The 21,541-nt window shown below is 38.0% G+C and overlaps 1 protein-coding gene across 1 annotated transcript in view; it reads right to left on the bottom strand.

The window, feature by feature from the left end:
* LOC147235776 (protein kinase C-binding protein NELL1-like) overlaps positions 1–21,541 on the bottom strand; it is a 218,364-nt gene that overhangs the window by 108,024 nt on the left and 88,799 nt on the right. The window contains exons 9-12 of the mRNA XM_086143989.1: positions 20,109–20,211; positions 18,849–18,922; positions 14,957–15,056; positions 13,506–13,634 (exon numbers count right to left, since the gene is read on the bottom strand). Coding sequence (XP_086000115.1) covers positions 13,506–13,634; positions 14,957–15,056; positions 18,849–18,922; positions 20,109–20,211 — 406 coding nt within the window. The remainder of the gene's footprint in view (positions 1–13,505; positions 13,635–14,956; positions 15,057–18,848; positions 18,923–20,108; positions 20,212–21,541) is intronic.

The raw sequence follows: 21,541 nt of genomic DNA, 5'->3' as shown, positions 1-21,541 counted from the left end.
TGTTATCGGACTTCTGTGCTTGTCACGGATTGTCCATAAAAAAACACCATGTTCAGGCATAAAGGTGTCCATATGCACCAAGACACCTTAGGCTACAGTTCTATAATCGACCTTGCGGTCGTATCGTCAGACTTGTGGCCGCATTTCCAGGACACTCGGGTGAAGAGAGGGGCAGAGCTGTCAACTGATCACCACCTGATGGAGCTGGCTCAGATGGTGGGGGAGGATGCCGATCAGACCTGGCAGACCCAAACGTAATGTGAGGGTCTGCTGGGAACATTGAGCAGAGTTCCCTGTCAGAAGGAGTTTCAATTCCCACCTCCAACAGAACTACAAGCATGTCACGAGGGAGGTGGGGGAACATTGAGTCCAAAAGGACTTTGTTCTGTGCTTTCATTGTCAAGGCGGCAGACCGGAGCTGCGGCTGCAATGTGGTCAGCGTCTGTCGGGGCAGCAACCCTCCAGCCTGCTGGCGGACTCCAACATTGAGGGATTCTGTCAAACTGAGGAAGAAGTCCTATCGGTCCTTTCTGGCCTGTGGGGCTCCGGAGGCAGCTGACAGGTACAGGGAAAGCCAAGTGTCATGCGGCTTCGGTGGTTGCCAGGGCAAAAACTCGGGCTGCTTACAATACAAATGTACTCAATGAGCTGCAATATATGATTAAGCATTAACTAATCAGACAAGTAATGACTCTTGTATGGAAATCTATCTTTCCATGGAAATTTTAAGTACTGACTGGTACTTTCACAAACTAATTAGTAAATAAAAGCTAACCCAAATTTGATCATTTAAAGCAGAAAGAGAGCAAAAAACAAATGCTAATACTCGCAGGGTTCAGAAGCTTTGCACAAAAAAAAAAATCCAGGCTAATTTTAGGCCACATGAATGATGGGGAAGCGTATATTCAGTTTTTCTTGTGGAGCAATATGACATTAACCTGGGTCTGCTTTGGAAGGCTTATTCTGGACAAGTTAATAGAATTAAAACACACAACTAATGCAAAACAAGGAGCATCAGGAGAAAGGGCTTTCAACTTTTGCTTATGAGATGTAGACTATGATGACATCCCTTCTCTTTGTGTAGATTTTTTTCTGTGGCATATAGACAAGAACATGTGGGTACCTTTCAGATCTCTGATGGGTTATGTGGTCACATTTTCCATAAAAATCCAAGGAAGTCTGATCACTGAACCCAAAATCATCCAATCAAACAGACACCATATGTCCCAACTATAAGACGTGCCCTGTCATTATGGTAATGGAACTGGATGTCAACACGCTGCTGTGCCGACAGGCTAAAGCCTTATCACATCATTACACACCATTGCTGTTTTTAATGAAGTCACCAGCTTCCCGGCAGAGGATACCATCTCAGTTGTCTGACCCATTAAATGATCTTACATGTAAATAACCCAGTGCTCAATTATCAAGTCACTCAACTGTCCTGGTGTTGGCTTACCTCTCCAATACACACACAGTGCAGATTTGCAGATGCCAATGCCCACATGCATACACACAAATATAATAGAAATGGAGATGGAAGTAAAAATAGAAAAGATTCATTGTAGAGTGCAAAAACAACAGATTTATGATACATCAAGCTTGTGGTTGGTTGAACACATGCACTCACACACACAAAGCCTAATACATAAAGTGAAATACAGACCTGATTTAATGTATTTTGTTGGAAATAGTGACCTTTGGTGGCAAATGAAGTGCGACATTGAAGGACATTAAAAGGTCCCTGGTTCGATTCAACATAGGGATCTTTCTGTGTGGAGTTTGCATGTTCTCCCTGAGTCTATGTGGCTTTCATTCGGGTTCTCTGGTTTCCCCCCCACAGTCCAAAACTATGCAGAGGGTTGACTGGAAAAAAACTAGGAAAATTACCCCAGATGAGTAAGTGAGTAAATGGCTGTCTGTGTATATATGTGGTCCTGCGATTGACTGGCAACCAGTCCAGGATGTACCCTGCCTCTTGCCTGATGACAGCTAAGATAAGCTCCAGCACCCCCCACAACCCTGAGTGCAGGATAAGACATTACATTACATTACAGTTATTTAGCAGATGGTTCTATCCAAAGCGACTTACAAAAAATTGCAATTCAATAACCGAAGATCCACAGTACCAGTAGTTATTATTCAGAAGTCACCACTCTACCAAATAGCCATCTCAAAACCATATACATACATAAGCTGCAGAGGGTGGATGAAATACTGTCCTGCTTTCACATATTTTGGTGGAAACAGTGACTGTTGGTGGCATCTGAAGTGAGACGTTGAGGGACATAAAAGTGGATCAAAATACCCTATCAAAAATGGAGGAGAAAATTAATTATTGATTACCATGGTAAATATAGACAGACATATATCAATGGTTAATCATCATCCTAGAATACATATTTTTTTTTGGTAATCAAAACAAAGTCTGTATAAAACCTAGTTATGTTATTTTTTGTGTTTACTCTTTTTTCAAGATTTTAGTTTGACTGTTACATTAAACTATAATGGAGAACGGAAAATTACACATCTGCTGAATAAAGACAGAATACTAAGCAAACACTGTGTGTGAAATGGATCATTTTAGGGTCAAGAGAGTGGTGAGAACCAAAAAAGCTAGGTGAATTTGATGTAGAAAACACTGGATCTTAGACATTGATTCTAGAAACATTTTTGCCATCCTGAATTTTCTCCATAAAATATATTCATGTGTTTCGTTGTCCATAACACCAGTGAGTAAGGAAGGATTTCCTCAAACTTTAGCACTATTCCTGCCAGAGCCTTATAAAAACCCCAACTGTTCACAGGTTGATTTATCCATAGTAAATATGTACTTAGTGTAGGAATGGTCAGGAATGGTGTCTGAAGAAAAATGTTATTTCAAACATCCCAAGAGCATCTCTTTCTGATAACCCTCCTTATTCCTTGTTTTGTTTATTTCAACCTCGAGGCCCGACCTCGAGTTACAGAGGACATTGTTAAAAGCGTTCATATACACTGCAAAAATAATTTGGTACTATTGTCAATATATTCCAGGAGTGTAATTATTTGATTATGTGCCTGTATCATATGTATCAACTTAAAGTTAACAGTGACTTAATATCTAAAATATCCCCATTTATAGAAGAGCCTGAAAACCCAACATTTCACACTATTCAGTCACATGCTGACCACTCGGCCCAGCCAGAGCTAAGTCTACCAAATATTATACCATGAACTACCTGGGTGACCAAAAAATTTGTTTAAAAAATTTGGTTTTAGCTTGGTTGAGAGAAGAAACAAGCTTTTTTTTTTTTTTAATTAAATAGCGATGGATCGTTCTCTATATTTTAACTTCTGCATCTTATTTTGAAACTGGTCAACAGTAAATCTGATATAGAATTACTAGAGTTTAGAATTACATTGGTATGTATGTATGGATGTAACTTTATTTATTCATTCATTAATTCATTTAATCTGTGCAGTGAATAGAATAACATAAAGCAAAATTGCAGGTGTTCTGTTTCTTACGTTCGTTTTTAAAAGAATACATCCAATGCAAATTGCAGAATGAATGAATTCTTCCCACAGCGTATGTTTTCATTAAAGATATGGTGTGGCATCCTGGTTTCTTATAAAGTCACAGTTCATCACAAATGCACCAGAGCATTAAATTACTGCTATGACAGTAACAAGATGATGTTTCCGTTTAATTGTGAGCTGTTAAAGAATGTGTGAATATAACTTGACGTTGCGTTTGGGTCATAAACCACAGAATGCTATCACACTTTGTGCAGCTGAGCAGAGAGCTACCTTCGGGGAAAATCCTGGACATGTACTGTAAAAATTAAAAATCACTCTCAGGACAAAGCTGAACCTGGGGATGATTTTACTTGCCATCTAAATGACAAGGATACATCACTGAGTACCTATCGTGTCTTTCAAAAACCCATCCTTTAAGAACCCTTGCATTAGATAATAATTTAGATCAATGAAGTTCTTAGTGTGTGTGTGTGTGCGTGTGTCTGTGTGTGTGTGTGCGCATGTGTGAGAGTAAGAAAGGTCAAGGACATTGGCTGAGCTAAGTGGAAATGAATGATGTTCTCATTGTCATAATTGTGTCATTGCTACACTGAGGAATATGATCATTAGTCCCCTCAGTCTCTACTGTAATTAAAGAATTGGGGGTGATTAAGCTAAAAACTGAGAAGAAACGCCATCCATGTCAAGAACTGACTGCATTTCATATCTTCACCTGGCAGACGAAGAACGGATGACACTATTAAAACTGTTTTTTGTTCTTGTTTTTTTTCTGCCAAATCATTAACCCATCCATCGGTCCATTATCTACCATTTATCCTGCACTAAGGGTCGAGGGGGATGCTAGAGCCATCCCTGCTGCAAACACCACCCACTCTCTCATATACAAATCTGTGTAATTTTCCCATGTTTTTTCAATTAACCTTGCGCATGTTTTTGGACGGCAAGAGGAAACACATGCAGAGAACATGCAAGCAGCACACAGAAAGGTTCCTTGTCAAAAGGACAAGGACAGGAAGGATGAGTCTCTCAAAAACTCTTCATGACTGCGATGGTTCAGATATGTTGTCCTGTTTTTCTTTTGAACTGGTACAGTGGCGGATGTCTTGAAGCAGGATGACACATGACATTCGGAGATAGACTTATTACAGATGTGTGAAACACTGGTGACACTAGCTTCATTGTTACCAGGGAGACACCATCAGGTCAAGGGGCTTTCTAGAACCTTAGCTGAGCGAATGCCTTAATAATGTCACTCATTGAGAAGGTGGGGGTGGGAGGGTGGGGGAGGGGAGGGGGAGGGGTTGCAGAGGGGGTTAAGGGTTAAGAGGGGTGAATGAGGGAGTCATAGTGTTTCTGGTTATTATAGCGTGTGATGGTTTGGGTTAGGAGGCAGACCTGGTCTCAGAAGCTGATGTAGGAGCATACTGTGTCTGCAAAACTGTTGTTGTAATTCTCAGGGCATCTCAGTGACACTCAGATTGTGGATTCCATGAAGTTCAACGGCCTCTAGAGTCCACTTTCTCATGTGGCCCAGAATGATTTGATTGACAGTTGCTGCCTGTATGTAGGAACCATCATTATGATGCGGGGGTCTGAGTGCTCAGGTGGGGTGCAGGGGCTGGAGCGGTAAAAAGGTTTTACGGTATGGAGTAGAAGTGGTCCAGTGTTTTAACATTATGTTCGGCTAATGTCACCAGCTGTTTGTAGCTCAGCGACTCCTGAGAGGGATAATGCAAGATAAAGTCTGCCATTGCAAGAAAAGCTGAGTTTGGCCGAGAGTTTCCCAGAGTCTTTGTGGGCGGGGGCTTGGGTGGAAAGTAAATTCCTGCGAGGTTAACGGAGAAGAACTCTCAGTGAGTAGTAAGGTTTATACTCAATAAAAACTGATGGCAGGATAACGTAACATTGTTGTTGCAATATCACTGCTTCCATGCATCAGTAGGTAAAAGCACAAACCTCCCACCTTCCATTTCCCGCAAGCTTTCCTTGTCACAGTTCGCTCTAATCAACTTGTATTCTTGTAACTCCACTGCAGTGTTTGAACCTCCAGCATGAAGCCAGCTTTCACAAAAAAACAATAGAGTTCATTTGAAGGTCTTATTAATTCTTAAAATTATGTTGATTTCATTTTGAAGAGATCACACATTGGACATGCACATGACAGCACATAGCACTGCACCCCCTGTTACGCCTGAAACATGTCAGGGTTTGTCGACATTCAAGATTTCTATTGGAGGGGAAGCAGTGTTTAATTTCTGTAAAAACAGATAGAGGCATTGATTCCCTTGAGAGTAGGAGGGAATTTCAGTTGTAAATTTGGTGCATGATGGATAAAGTGCACTAATGAAATACACTACGAAAGACACAATAAAAAGATTAAAAATAAAAAAACAAAAAAATGAATGAAAACAATAAAATAAGTATAGTGGGAATGTAACAGTAATGAAAATCTATTAACAATAAAGCAAACCGAGTCAAGTGTGCTGAAATACTGTGGCTGCCTGGATGGAGGTTAGGCGCAATTTTTCCTGTAGTGTTTCAGTTGTGCAACTTCTACAACCATACTGCTACCACTTCTCTACCCAAAAAAAACAGCCGTTGTATCGCAAAAAAAAAAATCCTACCCAGAGATGGAATGACCTGATATTTGATAGTAGAATTAAGATGGTTTTGACGTAAATAGTGGTGATCTTGTTAAAAAATAACCAACAAATACAAATAAAAATGAACTTTCACAATGATTATATCACAGGATGGCCATGTTATGTCACGCGGATGGCTGTGTATCTGAGGCCATGGCGTGTAGTATTGCAGTGCCCCAAGGTGCGGTCCTGTGCCCATTCTTCTTTACCCTCTTCACCCTCTTGTAGCAGTACAGCAATCTAATTGAGAGATTTGTTGAGTGGAGCAACCAAAGCTCAACATTATCAAGACCAAGGAGGTGATGGTGGACCTCAGGAGGAACCGGAGGAGACCTGTTTTAATCACCATCCAAGGTGAAGAAGTGGAGACAGTGGACCCCTAAAAGTACCTTTGGATCCACTTTAACTAGACTGGACACATAACACAGATGTCCTCTAAAGGAAAGGTCAGAGCATTTTGTTCTTCGTGAGGCAACTGAGTTTGTTTGGTGTCTATAGCGAGCTCCTCAAGACCAAAACACGGTCAGCACACTGGTGAAGAAAGCCTGCTCAGTGGTGGGACTACACTTGGTCAGTCTGGAAACGGTAACTGAGGGGAGGGTGTAGGACAAATTTTAAGCAAACCTGGACAATCCATCTCACCCTCTGCACAATGAGCTTTGGCTGATGGGCAACTCATTCAGACAGCGGATCATCTCAACCCGGTGCAGCTCACTGAACCCTTCAGATTTCCCTTTGTACCCACGGCTATCAAAATGTCCAACAGCAGTCTGGGCAGCACACAATTCTGAAAGTCCAGAGTCTCATCTGTACTACTGATCACTACCTACAACTGTCACCACTCACATCACTTTGCTCCTGTCCTACTATTATCCCTTTACTGTTGTTGTCTTTTTCCTTTTTATTATTGTATAATCTCTTTTGATACCTGTCCTCTGCTCTGTGCTGCGGCAACATTCGAATTCCTCCTATGGGGATCAATAATTACATTACATTACATTACAATGCATTACATTATCTTATTTCAAGACAAGTATTTGTTTGTCTACGACAACAATTGGCACAGAAGTACTTGTAACTCTCAATTGTGCTAGATATATATTTTTCAAGTTACTTGACCTCCAAACAACAGGTGGAAAAAAGAAAAAAAGAACTGTTAATTTGCTTATCAAATAAGTGAACATAAATAACATGGAAATCTACTTTCTACCAATTTAGAACACAAAAAAAAAAACCTGCTTCCCCTGCATGGATTTTTGTGGTTGGGTCCCAGTTTAGGACTACATGAACTAGGACACTGTGAATTTTATCGTATTCATATGTGGGCTTAGGCTCAATGCTGGTGCAAATGGGAACATTTTATCTCACAGACCAGCAAAACAGCAAGGATTAACATCCAGATATCTACAGCTTAAACTGTTGAGAGTCAATGGAAGCATGCAGGGTAAATAACTGTTAGATGAATCAGGGGACAGATGGGAGTAATGCCAAGGACAGGGATGGAACACCTGAATTCAGTGTATTACTGATTGCAAAGATGGATGCCACCCAGCAGTGAGTTTGAGAGGTGGGAAGAGAGGAGGGATTCAGGGAAGCAACACACACAAGGATAAAGTGAAATTACTGTAATTTATTACAGGACTTTCAATGACCTTTTTGCAAGAGTCCTTACTCTCTGTGGCTTCAGCAGAGCAAGAACAAGTCATTCCATCCGCTGAACACAGAAGCTCTCTTTGCCAGTATTTTGCCTTTCAGCACCACGGACAGAGCTTGTCTAGACGTAGTAGCTGTACTTTCAAAAAGTGTCCTTGCTTACTTAATAAGTGTCTAAGATAGAAATGTGGTTTCACGGTCATCTTTAATATTCTCTGCTAACCTTGTATGTCGGTAAAGATGATGTAAATGAATAAAACTACTTACATACTGTGAGTTATTAATATAATAAGCAGCAGTAGTAGTAGTAGTGGTAGTACAATGAGTAATATAACTATCATCATCAAGTTAACCTTGTAGGAAACAAAAGTAAGCCTGTGTGTAATATCAATAAAATCTTTGCAGGAGTGGTTGGTGTACCCGAATCCAAAAAGTATTGCAGGTCAAATACCCAAAATGTATAATGTGTATGTTCAATATCTGAAAAGAAAAAAAAATCTATGTATGAAAGAGTTTAGGTAACAAAAAAAAACAAACGACAAAATGAACTCTACTATTCTTGAGATGCATTCCAAGGACTCTCAAAAATGTACAGAAATAAGGAAGTGCAATCATTGGTGGATTTTCGTGCCTTTTCATCACATCCCTTTTGTAAAACCTCTGGAGCAGAGCTCCTACAGAGAACCCAATAGATGACTATCAACATGTGTCAGTTGATCACTTCAGTTTGTCAACCCAAAATTGAGTTACCCAGTGAATCACACATTTTTTTCACACAGATGATTACAACATCCTTACCTCTAACAACAACTTCTAAAACAATGCGATTGGTTAGAGATGGGAAAAATCTCACCAAACTAATATTTTAATCTTGAAGCATTATTTTTCTGATATGGTGTGAGATCACACTGAAAATGATACATTCTTGATGGTGTGCAATATCACATGTATTTCAAAATTTATTTCAGATAAGCTACAAAAATATTACCTATCCTAATTGTAGAAATTAAACATAGTTATCAGTTTAAAACAAAACTGGCCCAAAAAAGTCTTGGAATTATGATTGTGATATGATTTTCACCAAACTTAGGGCATGTTATTAGTGAGTGTTGAACCAAGAGAGACAGAGAGAGAAAGAGAGCGAAGAGGAAAGGAAAAGCTGAAATGTGCTGTGGTGTCAGCTGGGGATCAGGGACATCATAAAAGTGGTTCCCTGGAGCTGTGTAGCTAAGGGGACACATCATGAAGTCAGTCTTGAACCTAAAGAGTTCAGCTTCTCCAAAAGCAAAATGAAAGCTAGCTGAACAAACAAAAATAGCCCCGTTAGCTTTGAAATGTCGGCCGCACACTAGCTTCTAATCCTATTACCCATAGCAAAAAAAAATAAAAAGCACAAGCGCAGTCTATAGGGCAAATAAAACTACAGAAGAATGAAGCTCTTACTGAGACTGACAAGCATGGAAGCGTGACATGTATAGATGCAACACAACATATTTATATATTGTTTTTATATCCAAGTGCATGATAGTTAAGCCAAAATTCAACTCAAAGCCAAACAGCTGGAAAGCAGTGGAGCAAAGCCACCTATAAACATGACTCAAAGGCAAGATGGGTTCTAAGTAAAAGCTGCTAGGACAATAAGCAAAGATAACATCATTATACTGACCCATGAGACTGTTTCATTGTGGGAAAATTTTCCATAATAAGCGTCTGTAGAAATACTTTACCAACATCTCACTTAACCGAAAAGCTCTGGCTTTCTATCCTTTAAAAATATGTATGCAATGAATTAAGATCTACTACTTAACATTACATTCTTGCTACAGTGAGCCTTCTGCGATAGCAACGAGATGTTTGGGTGGAGGGTCCCTGCAGCATTATGAGGAACAGCAAATTAGATTGTTGGCCTTCAGCCAAAGCTCTTTCTTTATTTGGATTTTGATTTCAGTCAGTTGGATTGTTATGTTTCAACAACGCAAGGTTTTTCATTAAAGCAACAATTAGTAAAGTGTAAGACATATAACAATGCAGGCTTTAATGAGTGTCTTTCCTCCGGCATATCTACTTGGACTGACAGCATAAATTAGCTGAGGAAGAGAATAAGACTTATATAAGTCCTTGAGCACAATGTTAAAATGCACCGTTGGTTAATGTATTGAGTTGCAAAGAAAACAGACAACAGAGTGAAGTTGCTGTTCACTGCATTTAACGCAACTGAACTTTGATACCGGTGCTTCTGTTGTTAGTTGTACTTCCATAGACTGACCTTATCAGGCAGATAGCCTCTCTTATCTGAAGCGATGAAACATATAGCTCAGTCCTATCCCTTGTTAATAAAGGTGATTTAAACATCACAATGTTGTAACAAAGCACCATGGTGCCCCATAATTCTTCAACACAAATAAGAAGACTTGCATCACAATGTTTAAAAGTAGATCAAAAGCCTATTTTTTTTTAAGTTTGTTACATTAGTTACAATCTAACAGTGCTAGGGGGCTCTCACCTCATGAGACAAGATGAGGTGCAAATCACTACAAGTTCAACAATGTGACATGCCGAATATACATTGGAACAAGTCATCTATTCTCTCACATGATCTTTCTTCTCTTGGCACCCTGTCATATGCTTTTTCTAGGTCATGATAAAACATTTAATCAACACATTCTATCTGTAAAAGGATATAAAACTGTTATGTTAATATCTCTCTACATATATACACACACAAACACAAGAAAAAACTGTATATAAATCAGTCTTACACTAAACAACTGGTGCGCTCAATTGGACCCAGGAATCTTGCACTCGTAGGCAGTAAATCTATAATCAACAATGACATGTTGTTTTTCATTTCATAAGAGAAATGAAGAATAAACTACGGGGAAAACAAACAACAAATAATCATATAATTGTTGAATATGCCATATATATTTAAGGAGTTCTATGGTTGTAGTGAAGTAGGACATGAAGTCAACTGGTGTGAGAGGAAGATGCAGAGGACATGGTTGCTATTTACTGAAGTAAATAAGTCAAAAAAAGAAAAAAATATACCAGTATATACATTCTGTACTATATATGAGAAATACTAACTATTATGTATAGTAAATTTCAGATTTTCTTGTACTTTAAAAGACAAAAATCAACAAATGCAATTTTTAGCATGCATTCCTAGTCAGTTCTATGGCAGCTCTGTGCTCTACCAGTGATGGGTACTCTTAGTAGAAGTGGATTTTTTTTCCTAGTTCAGAAAATAGAAGGCTATAATAACAGCATGGGCTAGATAACTTGGATTTGGACAAAGATGAGCAAGTACATTGAGAAAATCAAAGTCAAATAAATACAAAAATGAGACAACTGACAACATTTCAATGTGCCCGTATGGACAATTATATTTTGTATTTTCTGTTGTCTCTTCTTTGCTTTCAAAACCAGTAAATCATAACCACTGTATTCTCTAAAGCTTTCTCCAGGGTAAGTAAACATCTACCCAAAAGCCAAAAAAAAGAGTGTCTTTGTGTTGGAGGGGGCAGGAGGGAATCTGATCATAACATTCAGTATATAAGACCTTCAGATGATCCTATTTCATGAATCGAAAAAGATGTTGGCCCACATGCTCTGATACATATTTAATATATTTCATAAAGGCTTTGTTGTAATGTTCATATTTTAGCTTTTGGTAAGTAAAGACAGATGGCTTAGAATATCAAGACATCCTACACATCCTATCTCTAGCTGTTGGAGTCAGGACTTGTGAACATAAGCTGCTGTAGACAGATGCAAAATGCTGTCACATTGAAAATGTATAATTCCGAGTTGAGTCCCAAACTAAAATCATCACAACTTACTTTCTCCTATAGCATATGAAATGAAGGAGACACTTTCCAGTTTGACACTTTTCTTGCCAATTACAGTCTGCATTTCATGTTACATTATAGGGAGCAGTTCCATATTTAATCCTCAAAGTAGGACACTGAAAGTGGAATATAACAGTTGATACACAGCTGATTGCTGGCAGACACGATGCCAAAGCAGATGTCTGTGGAAGACACCCGTCTCTCAACTTGCCTCTACACAGCAAGCCACTGAAGAGACTGATAGATGGCTGATTGATCATCGCCACATTTAATTTGTTCAAAAGGCAGAAACATAATGCCTCCATGTCATGGACTCCAATCAAAACCAGATACGGTTGTCAACAAGCTAGAGAAAAAGGACTTAATATCATACAAGTAGAATGTTTCTGCAAATGATACAACTGTCTTAAAAACTGAATATAATTTTAGTTTTTATTTCATTTCAAAATTAAATAAATTAATAATAACATTGATATAAATGTTGAGGTCAAACAACTCATGACAAAGAATAGAACATGTTGCTCAAAAGGGATGAAAAGAAGCCCAGTCAAAATTTGTAGAACCACAAAAGGCTTGCATTAAACCCTATGCAGTGCATGGTTTGAAGGAAGGACGATAAACAAATTTTCATTACAAAAAGAAAACATTGTGAAAGCATTTAGGTTCTGTTTAATGTCAATTCAAAATCACAGGCTGGCATAATATCCATCCATGAAACACAGCCAAAAATGTACTACCCTCAGAATAATATATCTTGACATATTAGTATAAGAAGGCAAAGTTTCATACTAAAAGGAAATGCGCTGAAAAAGAAAATGTAATCGTAAATCAAGAAAACATGGTGCTGAGGATAAAGCCAAGAACATATCGGTTTCATGTTTAACAAATCCCACCAAAACTGTATACAAAAGATGTTTAAGCTTCCTTATGTGAGTGAACCTCGAACATGGATAACTTCAATTTACACTACTGATGGTAAAATAAGCGCATCCCTTCTCTCACTGGAATGGTGCTCAGTGATTGGAGTGCAGAGCTTTTTGTAAACCCTTTTTTCCATGCAGATCAAAAAGAAGCAAACCGAGTAAAATGCTCGTGGCTGCCAAGCTCTCAGCATGTTCAGAGTATTCTGTATGCTGTAGCTTGAACCCAAAGACAACTGTACAGGGCTATGAAAAAAAAATCCCACCATCTCAAGTCTCATAAACAAATAAAGATATAATGGATCCAACACAACCTCTCTTGGTCTTCAGCGCCAACAATCAGCAAGAAAATTCAATGTCTCAAATCATGATGATGGCAAGAGGAAAAAGAGAAAAAATATAGATACCCTAAATTACTGTTAACTAGTGGTAAATGGTTGGGTGTTTTGATACTTTTGAGATATCTTTTACTTGAATCTTGCTGTTTGTGAGAAAATGGTAAATTAATGACAGTCAAATGTTATGCAAATAGATGGACTTGAAAGTGAAATGTGGTGATTCATGTCTGGCAGCTCAATTCCAAAGCTATTAGAAAAACAAAGTCAGGAAAGCATGTTGTAGTGTAATTAATGTAAAATTCTCAAGAAGATTATTAACTTTTGGTGATTTTAAAAGCTCTCAATGCCTCCCTAAATACATCGCAAATATGCAGGAGGCATTGGATTGATTAAAATGGATTTTCAATGTCTCTTCACACAGATGACATAAATGCCGTTCAGTAGCTTTCACCCTCCTTAAAGAACTCCTTAAAAGAGATTTAAATGCTATCACCTTTTCACCTCTCAACATCGGAATAGAGAGGTTATTATGATTCAAGAGCTCCAGCACAGTCTGAAATTATGTAAGTAGAGTTTTACCTTCACAGTAAGTTGAATCCCCATGGATGGAGGCATAGCCGCTCTTGCATTCACATTCTGCTTTAGTATTCCGGTTTTTACACTCAGAATTTTCTCCACAAATGAGCCCCTCTGTGCAAAAGTCATAACCTGAGAGAGTTGGACAAAAGTAAGCTTTAGTTACTTTGGTTTTAGAATCACAGTAAAACAGCAGTCAGAAACAAGAATGTGCAATAAATGTTCTGTTTTAATAAAAATTGCAATATCCATATGCAAACATCCACACTGGCAATGCAAAGAAGCATAAAAGCACAACATCAGAGTGGAAAGCTCAATAGTGTTCTGCTAAGCAGCAATGAAAGGAGCAACGTCTTCTTTTTGTACTTTTGGTCTATTTTACTGTAATGTGCTGATCTACTTTTAAAAGAAGTTCCTCAAAATACATTCTACAAGTCCTCTAACAGCAATCAATCAATCGATCAATCAATCAATCAATCAATCAATAAACAAATAAATAAATAACCTCAGCAGCAAAAAATTACTTCGTGACACACTTTTTTTTTCAGCCAGCATTTTCCAAGTTTGCAGGTAGTGCATATTCAACTAGATGTCAGAACCCATGAGTAATCATACAAATATATCTTTTAATGGCAGCCCCCCTAAAGATTATTTCATAAGTAAGGGTTATTTCATAAGTACCAAATCATCATAAAGTTTGATCTCACAGATGACCTTTAACTCATCAAAACAGCTTTTTCTATTGACATTGAGACAATTCATGAAAATCGAAGCGTAAGGGTAGGTAATTTCCCACTTGCGAACATCAGCAGTGGTATTGGCTGGAGCAGTCCGTCAAAGCTGATTCGCTGCACCTTTAAGCCATGTATTTTCAGTATCCTTGGTAAGAACTTTGCTATTCAGTACCAATCTTCCATATAATTTCAGCCAAGTAACACACAGATCTGCCCCATGTGAAAATGTGATATGGCAGATAGACAGATGGACCGATTGGGTGATAGAAAGAGAGGCAGTGTGATTTTCTCGTCTTCAATATGAGCAGATGCAGCTCAGAGTGGCTTGTGATGGAAGATATAGTGGTAACGCATAATAGCCTTGAGCGCCAGAGAGCCAACTTCCTTTGCATTCCTCTTCACCCTCGCCACTGTAGGTCCACTGTAAACACTGCGTTTGCCAAATTAATTTTTTATTCCCCGACCAAATTATTGTTGGAAATTGCTATGACAGGTGCACCACAGCAGATACAACGAGCTGCGATGATGGATATGCCTATGATTCAAGGAATATTCACACGGGTTTTAGAGACAGAAAGACATGTTTCGGAGGAACAGCCTGAATCAGCCATCAGAAAAATTGCCGTGTTTCATCGACCAGCAGCAGGGGGGCTGTGTGTGTACACATACAATGGAATGATTCATAAAACAGAAAAGACTACAGGGAACGGGAAAACATACCTTTGCAAACATTGCAACATCTGCCATCTGGTAAGATTTGTTCACTGATGGTACAGTTGAGTTCTTGGCATGTTTCTGTGACTTTCACCATCAAGCCGCTCTGAAGGGACAGGTAAGAGGCACCATGCAGCTCAGTGACCACTTAAACATACTACTTTTATTCAAGATCAAGCTCATTTGCATGCCAGCATCTAGAGTGTGATGATTTTTGATTTTGGATGCTTTCCTTCACATCAGTCCTCGCTGTTCCCTTTGTTTCCCCAACCAATCAGTACACTTCCAGCCATTATGTTCTGCAACCTGCTCCTACTTGTCTTATTAGCTCTTGTAAAATGTAGCAGGAAGTTTATTGAAATGCAAACAGCACTGCGGAGTCCTTAGCATTTTCTGTTAGCTTTGTTTCCCAACATAATTTAAGAAACAGCATGTGTTCAGATGTGCATTAAATAATTCCTGCTTAAAGAGACAGTGATCAGTATTCAACCAGTTAAATACAACCTGTGGCTTTATATACACATTCTTTATGTATCAATACTTCCAAAACATGAGGTTTATGTTTTAATTAAATCCCATTAAATTAGAAGAACTAATGCACATTACAGGGTGCCGAAAGAGGAACTATGATACTTTATGAGGAAGAATGGCAGCAAAGTATGTTGGCTTGCTGCCTCCTTATTTAGTATATCTCTGTGAGGACCTGAGGATCCACAGACATATTTTTGTGTCAATTCTTCACATACAGAAATACACAAAACTCAGTTTCTTTTCGTAAACATACTTGCAATTTTTTGGTGGTAACTGTCCTCCATTTTGTGCCTGGATGAGGTGCAATGACAATATAGCCTACACATCCTCCTCACAATGATAAGGGTGGCAAGAATGTAGATAACACATGTAGAGGGAAGATATTAACCACCAAAGAAAGGGGACAAAAAGGCTGATAAAACTGCACCTCCTCTGGGCCCACAAGACTAATAGCAAACACAGAATAGCACAAGCCTGGCAGCCGCTGTATCAAAGTTGCTGTCACCCCTGTTCTGCCTCTCAAGGTCTGAAGTTTCGAATAAATGCCCCAAGATGCTTTTATCCTTAACAACATTTTCAAAGTCATACTTATCTTGGTGCTCAGTCAAAGCATGGACAGCATCATTTCAATAGAACAGATTCTCAATAATTTTTTTGAGAAAAAATTTTAAACCAAACATGGACCAAGCACGAATGACTCATGCTTCGACTTAGCGTACAAGAGTATTTGAAAAAAAAAAAAATTATAAAAAAAACAGTCTGGGAATAGGTTTTGTTGTGACTAAGCAACTGAGACTGTCTTACATTATAACTGCTAGTCACATAATTTCAGCCACGCCCTACATAAAACAATGAAATAAATTTGGAATACATCTTAACTAAAATGGACAATATTATCATGTATTTTACCTTCTCAATAGCTTGCTGAAAGTGAGTGAAATATGTTAAGTCATGGTTAAAAAAAATAGAAACAAAAAAAGACAGAAAAAATAATCTTTATGTCTTGATAAATTGATAATTGATTTATGTCTTGATAAAAACCTCACTTGATATGCATTTCTAAAGCAATCTGCAGACAAGGATGTCATTGTGTGACTGAAAGTGTTAAGTAATTTGCAATTAATTGAAATGTATGCTGATCAAGCTATTGTTGCTATTGCACATTGCTTGGCTTCATGGTCCACAGAATTATTATTTGACTTCTGTTTCCAAAAGTAATGACTGTGACAGACCCTCTTTTGCAAGAATCACTTTTTTTCTTGATTCGCTCAGGAAATGATTTGATCCATGTTGGTACCATGGATGGGGATACCAAGGGTGCTAAATAGTCTATTAGCATAATTGTTTATTATTCCAAAAATGTGACAGCAGTATGGGAAAAGGCTCAATTTCTTTCCCAGTATGACTTTGCCAACATGTACAAGGTAAGGTTTGTTATGGCAACTGACATTTTTTGTGTGGAAGAACTTTAATGGACAGCACAAAGACTAAACACCATCTTCAACATATTGAATAAACTAGAGTAGCAGTTATGGGCAAGGTCATCTCATCTACTGTGTGGTGGAAGTGTGATGCATGCTGGTTCTTACAGGTTTAGGCCAGTTTTTCCAAATTCATATGATTCATCTCAAGTGGATTTAAGACTCAACAAACAGCTCTAGAACATATTCGAACAACCCCTTGTGGGAATTTCAAGTTTAACAGCACTAGATAAGCTTTAATGAGATTATTTTTAACCTGATTTTGATCAATACTCAGCGCTCATCATTATTCCAGAGGCAGCAGACATCATAATTCATCTCGTTATCAATTTATGTGTACCCCCAAAACATTTCCACTCTAACAAACCACTGCACACTAATGACATTTTAGTTTTTTGGAGTGGATGGAAGATTTTTAATTTGTTTAAGTTCAACAAAGTTCTCATGTCAACTTTAGCTAAACAACAGTGAAGTATAACTCATTGTCCAATATATGCTTCTGGAATCAAAGCTAAACACACCTATCAAATGACATAAAGTAGCAGTAAAGCACCTCATTTTTATTCCTCATTGTTCTAGATGTGAGAATTTACCCCAGTTTGCACTATCATAACAAGTTTATACTAGACTATATTTAGTCATATCCAATGTAACAAATACTTATAAAAAAAGTATATGAAATAACTTTGGACAATCAATATCATGTCTTTGTTCAGTATTTGAATATTGGTCAAAAAGGTCTTACAAATTGATGCTTTTGTTTTTTTTCCATTTCATACAGTTCGAGTTCTCAAGAAAATCCACGGCCAAATTTCCACATAACTCTACACTCAGATTATAAAAGAAAATCAGAGAAAAAGTAGAAAATAAATCTCATATGGACTTTTGAACAGCAGCAGTAATACAATTTTGGAAATATATTTGTTTTACATTATACATATAGGCCAAATATTGTTCCTTTGATGCTTTGAGCTTCTTCTCCAATCTCCCTGTCTACAATACATACAAAAATAATAATATATAGAATAATATATAGCTTATAGATAGGGATATTTTTCCGATTTCACGCTGATTCTATGGCTTATAGACAGAGATATTTTTCTCTGATTTCACGCTAATTCTCCCACTTCAAACCAAACCTGCAGTGATAGAGCAATGATGCTGGTTTACAGACCAGATCAATCATAACGAAAGAGAATTTCCCGAAAAAATGACTGAGACATGATAAAAATTATAAATACCAAGACACATATGTTCTGGTTACAGACACTGAAAGGAAAGCATTGAAGTAAGCAGGTTCTTTAAAAGACTTTTACATACCAATCATTCAGCAGAATAGACATTAGGAAGTTAAGGATGGCTGTGATTACACGAAACAATGCCCACCACTGTTAAAATTATGTTTTAGGCTCTCTTGAGCAAATAATGAGTTTATCTACTGTGTTGCTATTTGGAGGCAATTTCATGCATACTATGCTTATTTTAAAACAGGGTCTATAAAGATAAATCACTTCACAGTGAAGAAAACTCACTACTGTTCCATTGTAAACTGGAGTAATGACTTTAATTATCGTCCATGCAGTGATAAAGCTCTACTTCATGCCAGGTCTTTGTGTTTCTCTGTTCATAAGTTATTCCAATCACCTGGCTATCTCAAAGAGATAGAAAAAAGGCATATTGAACATATTGTGGGAGGAGAAAAAAAAAACTGAGACTCTGTTGGCTAATTGAAAAGCATATTTATACGTTCACCATTCACAACACACACATCACATGCCTTTCACTCAAAAGCATAATCTATGATCAAAATGATACCCCGACTGAAAAGCAAAGGCTAAACCACAGGGCGAAAATATATAAACATGAAAGACCATGAAGAGCTTTACCTTGCACTCCCTGCAGCTCTTCGATAAAAAGCGCTGGCCCTCAGAAAAGACTTGACCCATGTAAGTACATTTTGCTGTGAGAAGAAAAGGCAATCGATTCAATATACATTCTGTTAAGGTTAGTCCATCAACTACGAAATACAAGAAATACAATGACTCCTTGGCGAGTCTCAGCTCTTATGATACATTAAATAAAACTAACAAATGTTTTTTCAGATTATATGGCAACAAAAAAAACAAGTGCAAAAAGTTCTGTTTGGAACAAACTTGTTCCTGGCAGATGTGCATAGGCAGAAAATGTAAAAAAAAAAAAAAAGCAAACATGTAGCAGCACATTAAGAATACAGCAGAGTCCCTTCTGCATATTCCTTTGGCAATAAAGCAGAAATAGAAAATGAAGTATGGCATATGGAGTCCTGCTTTTCTCCTCTCTAGGGTGCAGGACCGCGAAGCTCTCAGTAACAACTCTGGAGCAAAGCTTCCTCGTTTGTTTGTGCCAGAGTTCTGAGTACCACATGGGACAAGCATGAAGGAGCATGTGGAGGGATGCAGGGTAGCAGAGGAGGTCTGGATTATTCAAGGATAGTCTATACAAATGGGATTTGGGTGTTCCGGTGTACAAGGGCTTTAAACAGTTATAATAACCTTGTGTGCTTTGAATTTGGCTGTTTAGTTTTGGTTTGACAGCACAAACTTCCACTAAGATAAAGATTTTGGATTGGATGTATTTTTAACGCAGGCTAGCTGTTAGGACTGTGGTCTCGCTAATTGTCTCTCTCACGCCTACACGCTCACCCCCTACACACAAACACACACACCAAGCAATAAAGTATCATATGTTGGACAGTCAATATGGGCCGATTTGCCATCAGGCACTGTTTGTTTTGTATTTTATAAAATCATGTTATTCTCAGCATCTGTCATTTTCAATAGTGTGTTTACTCAAAACGTTCTTTTAGGAGCATGTGATTAAACCCTAAATATGACTAGAGAAACTCAATCTTCCATTCAGATAACAACTGACTCTCTTGCATTGGAACAGTATGGAATAACTCAAAAAGATTATGCAAAACTATTAAATACATAGCATACTATGTGAGACAATACCCCCTCCTTTTTGTGATTTTAATGTTACAACTGAAATGTTGGAGCAGTTTGAATACCATTGCTCAAAATAGGCTACAAGTATTTGTTTTCCAGAATTTTCATCATATTGGGGGATTTTCAAAATGTTATGGTCAGCTTCTGTTCAATACTCACGCCTGCATATTTTACAGCAAGTTCCATCCACATGAACAGGCAGCGAGTCCTCAGAACAGTTTGCAGGAGGACAGAAAATTCTGCGACACTCAACCACACCATTCTGTAGAAAGTACAACAGAAATTAAGGGAAAAAAAGTTGATCATGTAAATGTAAAATGTAAAATTCTTCCAATACATAACGCAAATATTTGAGGGATGGTGATACGTCAAAATAGTACTGGAAATGTTACAATATTTAGTACCAAATGTGATTACATGGGAGAAGTGTATAGATCAGTAGATCAGTATATGTATAGATATATACTTAGAAATATATATATCTATGCACACACACACACACACACACACACACACACTATGTATCTACATACAATAGCCAAGGTAAAACAAACTTAAAACCGTGGATGTGAACAGTTTTAAAGTTGGATTCATGTTGTATTATGAAAATGTACTTTGAATAAACTGATTAGTGTGATAAGGTCTCTGCAGGAAAAAAATGCAACACTATACAGTTTAAATGAACGGGTATGAATTGAAATCAGAAGAGTCTTTTAAATCAAAATGAAAACTTACTGTTTAGAAATACAATACCCTCTGCATTCATCTGGGCTTTGGACCAGCCCAAAAAGACACTGGCTTGTGCCCCCCTGAGACTACATTAGAAATAGAAATACCTAACACTTGTTGAAATACATCATTGGAACTGTGTTAAAATTGACACAGTAAACAAATTGCCATCGTTTTCTGTCTCCAGCGCATGCAAAATATTGTACCTTGGATAATGCAGGTAGCATGAGGTGTGTATTACATTCACAGCACTTGCCGTCAATAATTTCATCAATGATAAAGTTCAGTCTTGCATATCAAGATCTCCTAAAGGATCTGATAGCTATCATATTTACGAATTTTCCATATGATGGATCCTGAAACTGAGTTGCCTGCTGATAGCAGGTAGTTATTGAAGCCCAAAGGACCTGCCTTCAGTTTGGAGGCGGATATCTCTCTCTGTGAGCGCCTCTTCATTTCATGAGTCATTGGAAATGGTTCCCTTGGGATGCCATGGATATCAGTTAATGGTATGTCCGCAGGAGGAAATCAGACCAACCAAACTCAAACCTGTGCTGGCTGTGCAATGATACAGCAAGTCTAATACCTGAGGGAACCAAATGGCCTGATTCAACACATTTCAAAGTCGGTTTTCCATGTATGAGCGCAGGCAGGAGGGTTTATTAGAAAGCATGAAGAAAGCGGGAAGAGACATGTCGGACTGGGAGAGATGAAGGCCTCATGGCAGTGCAAATAAGGAAGCTGAGTCCTGAGGGGAAGGTAAACAGGTATTGTGTGAATCTAAATTATTATCACAATTATTGTGTGAATCTAAATTATTAAACCCATTTCTATGTTATTTAAGTCTCAACCTGTTTCAGAAA

Source organism: Fistularia commersonii, chromosome 3 (assembly GCF_037954325.1).
Source record: "Fistularia commersonii isolate RoL2024-O1a breed Wild chromosome 3, RoL_Fcom_v1.0, whole genome shotgun sequence".
NCBI lineage: Eukaryota > Metazoa > Chordata > Actinopteri > Syngnathiformes > Fistulariidae > Fistularia > Fistularia commersonii.
Note: the sequence above shows the minus strand (reverse complement) of the source record. Positions and strands in the feature narration are given on the sequence as shown.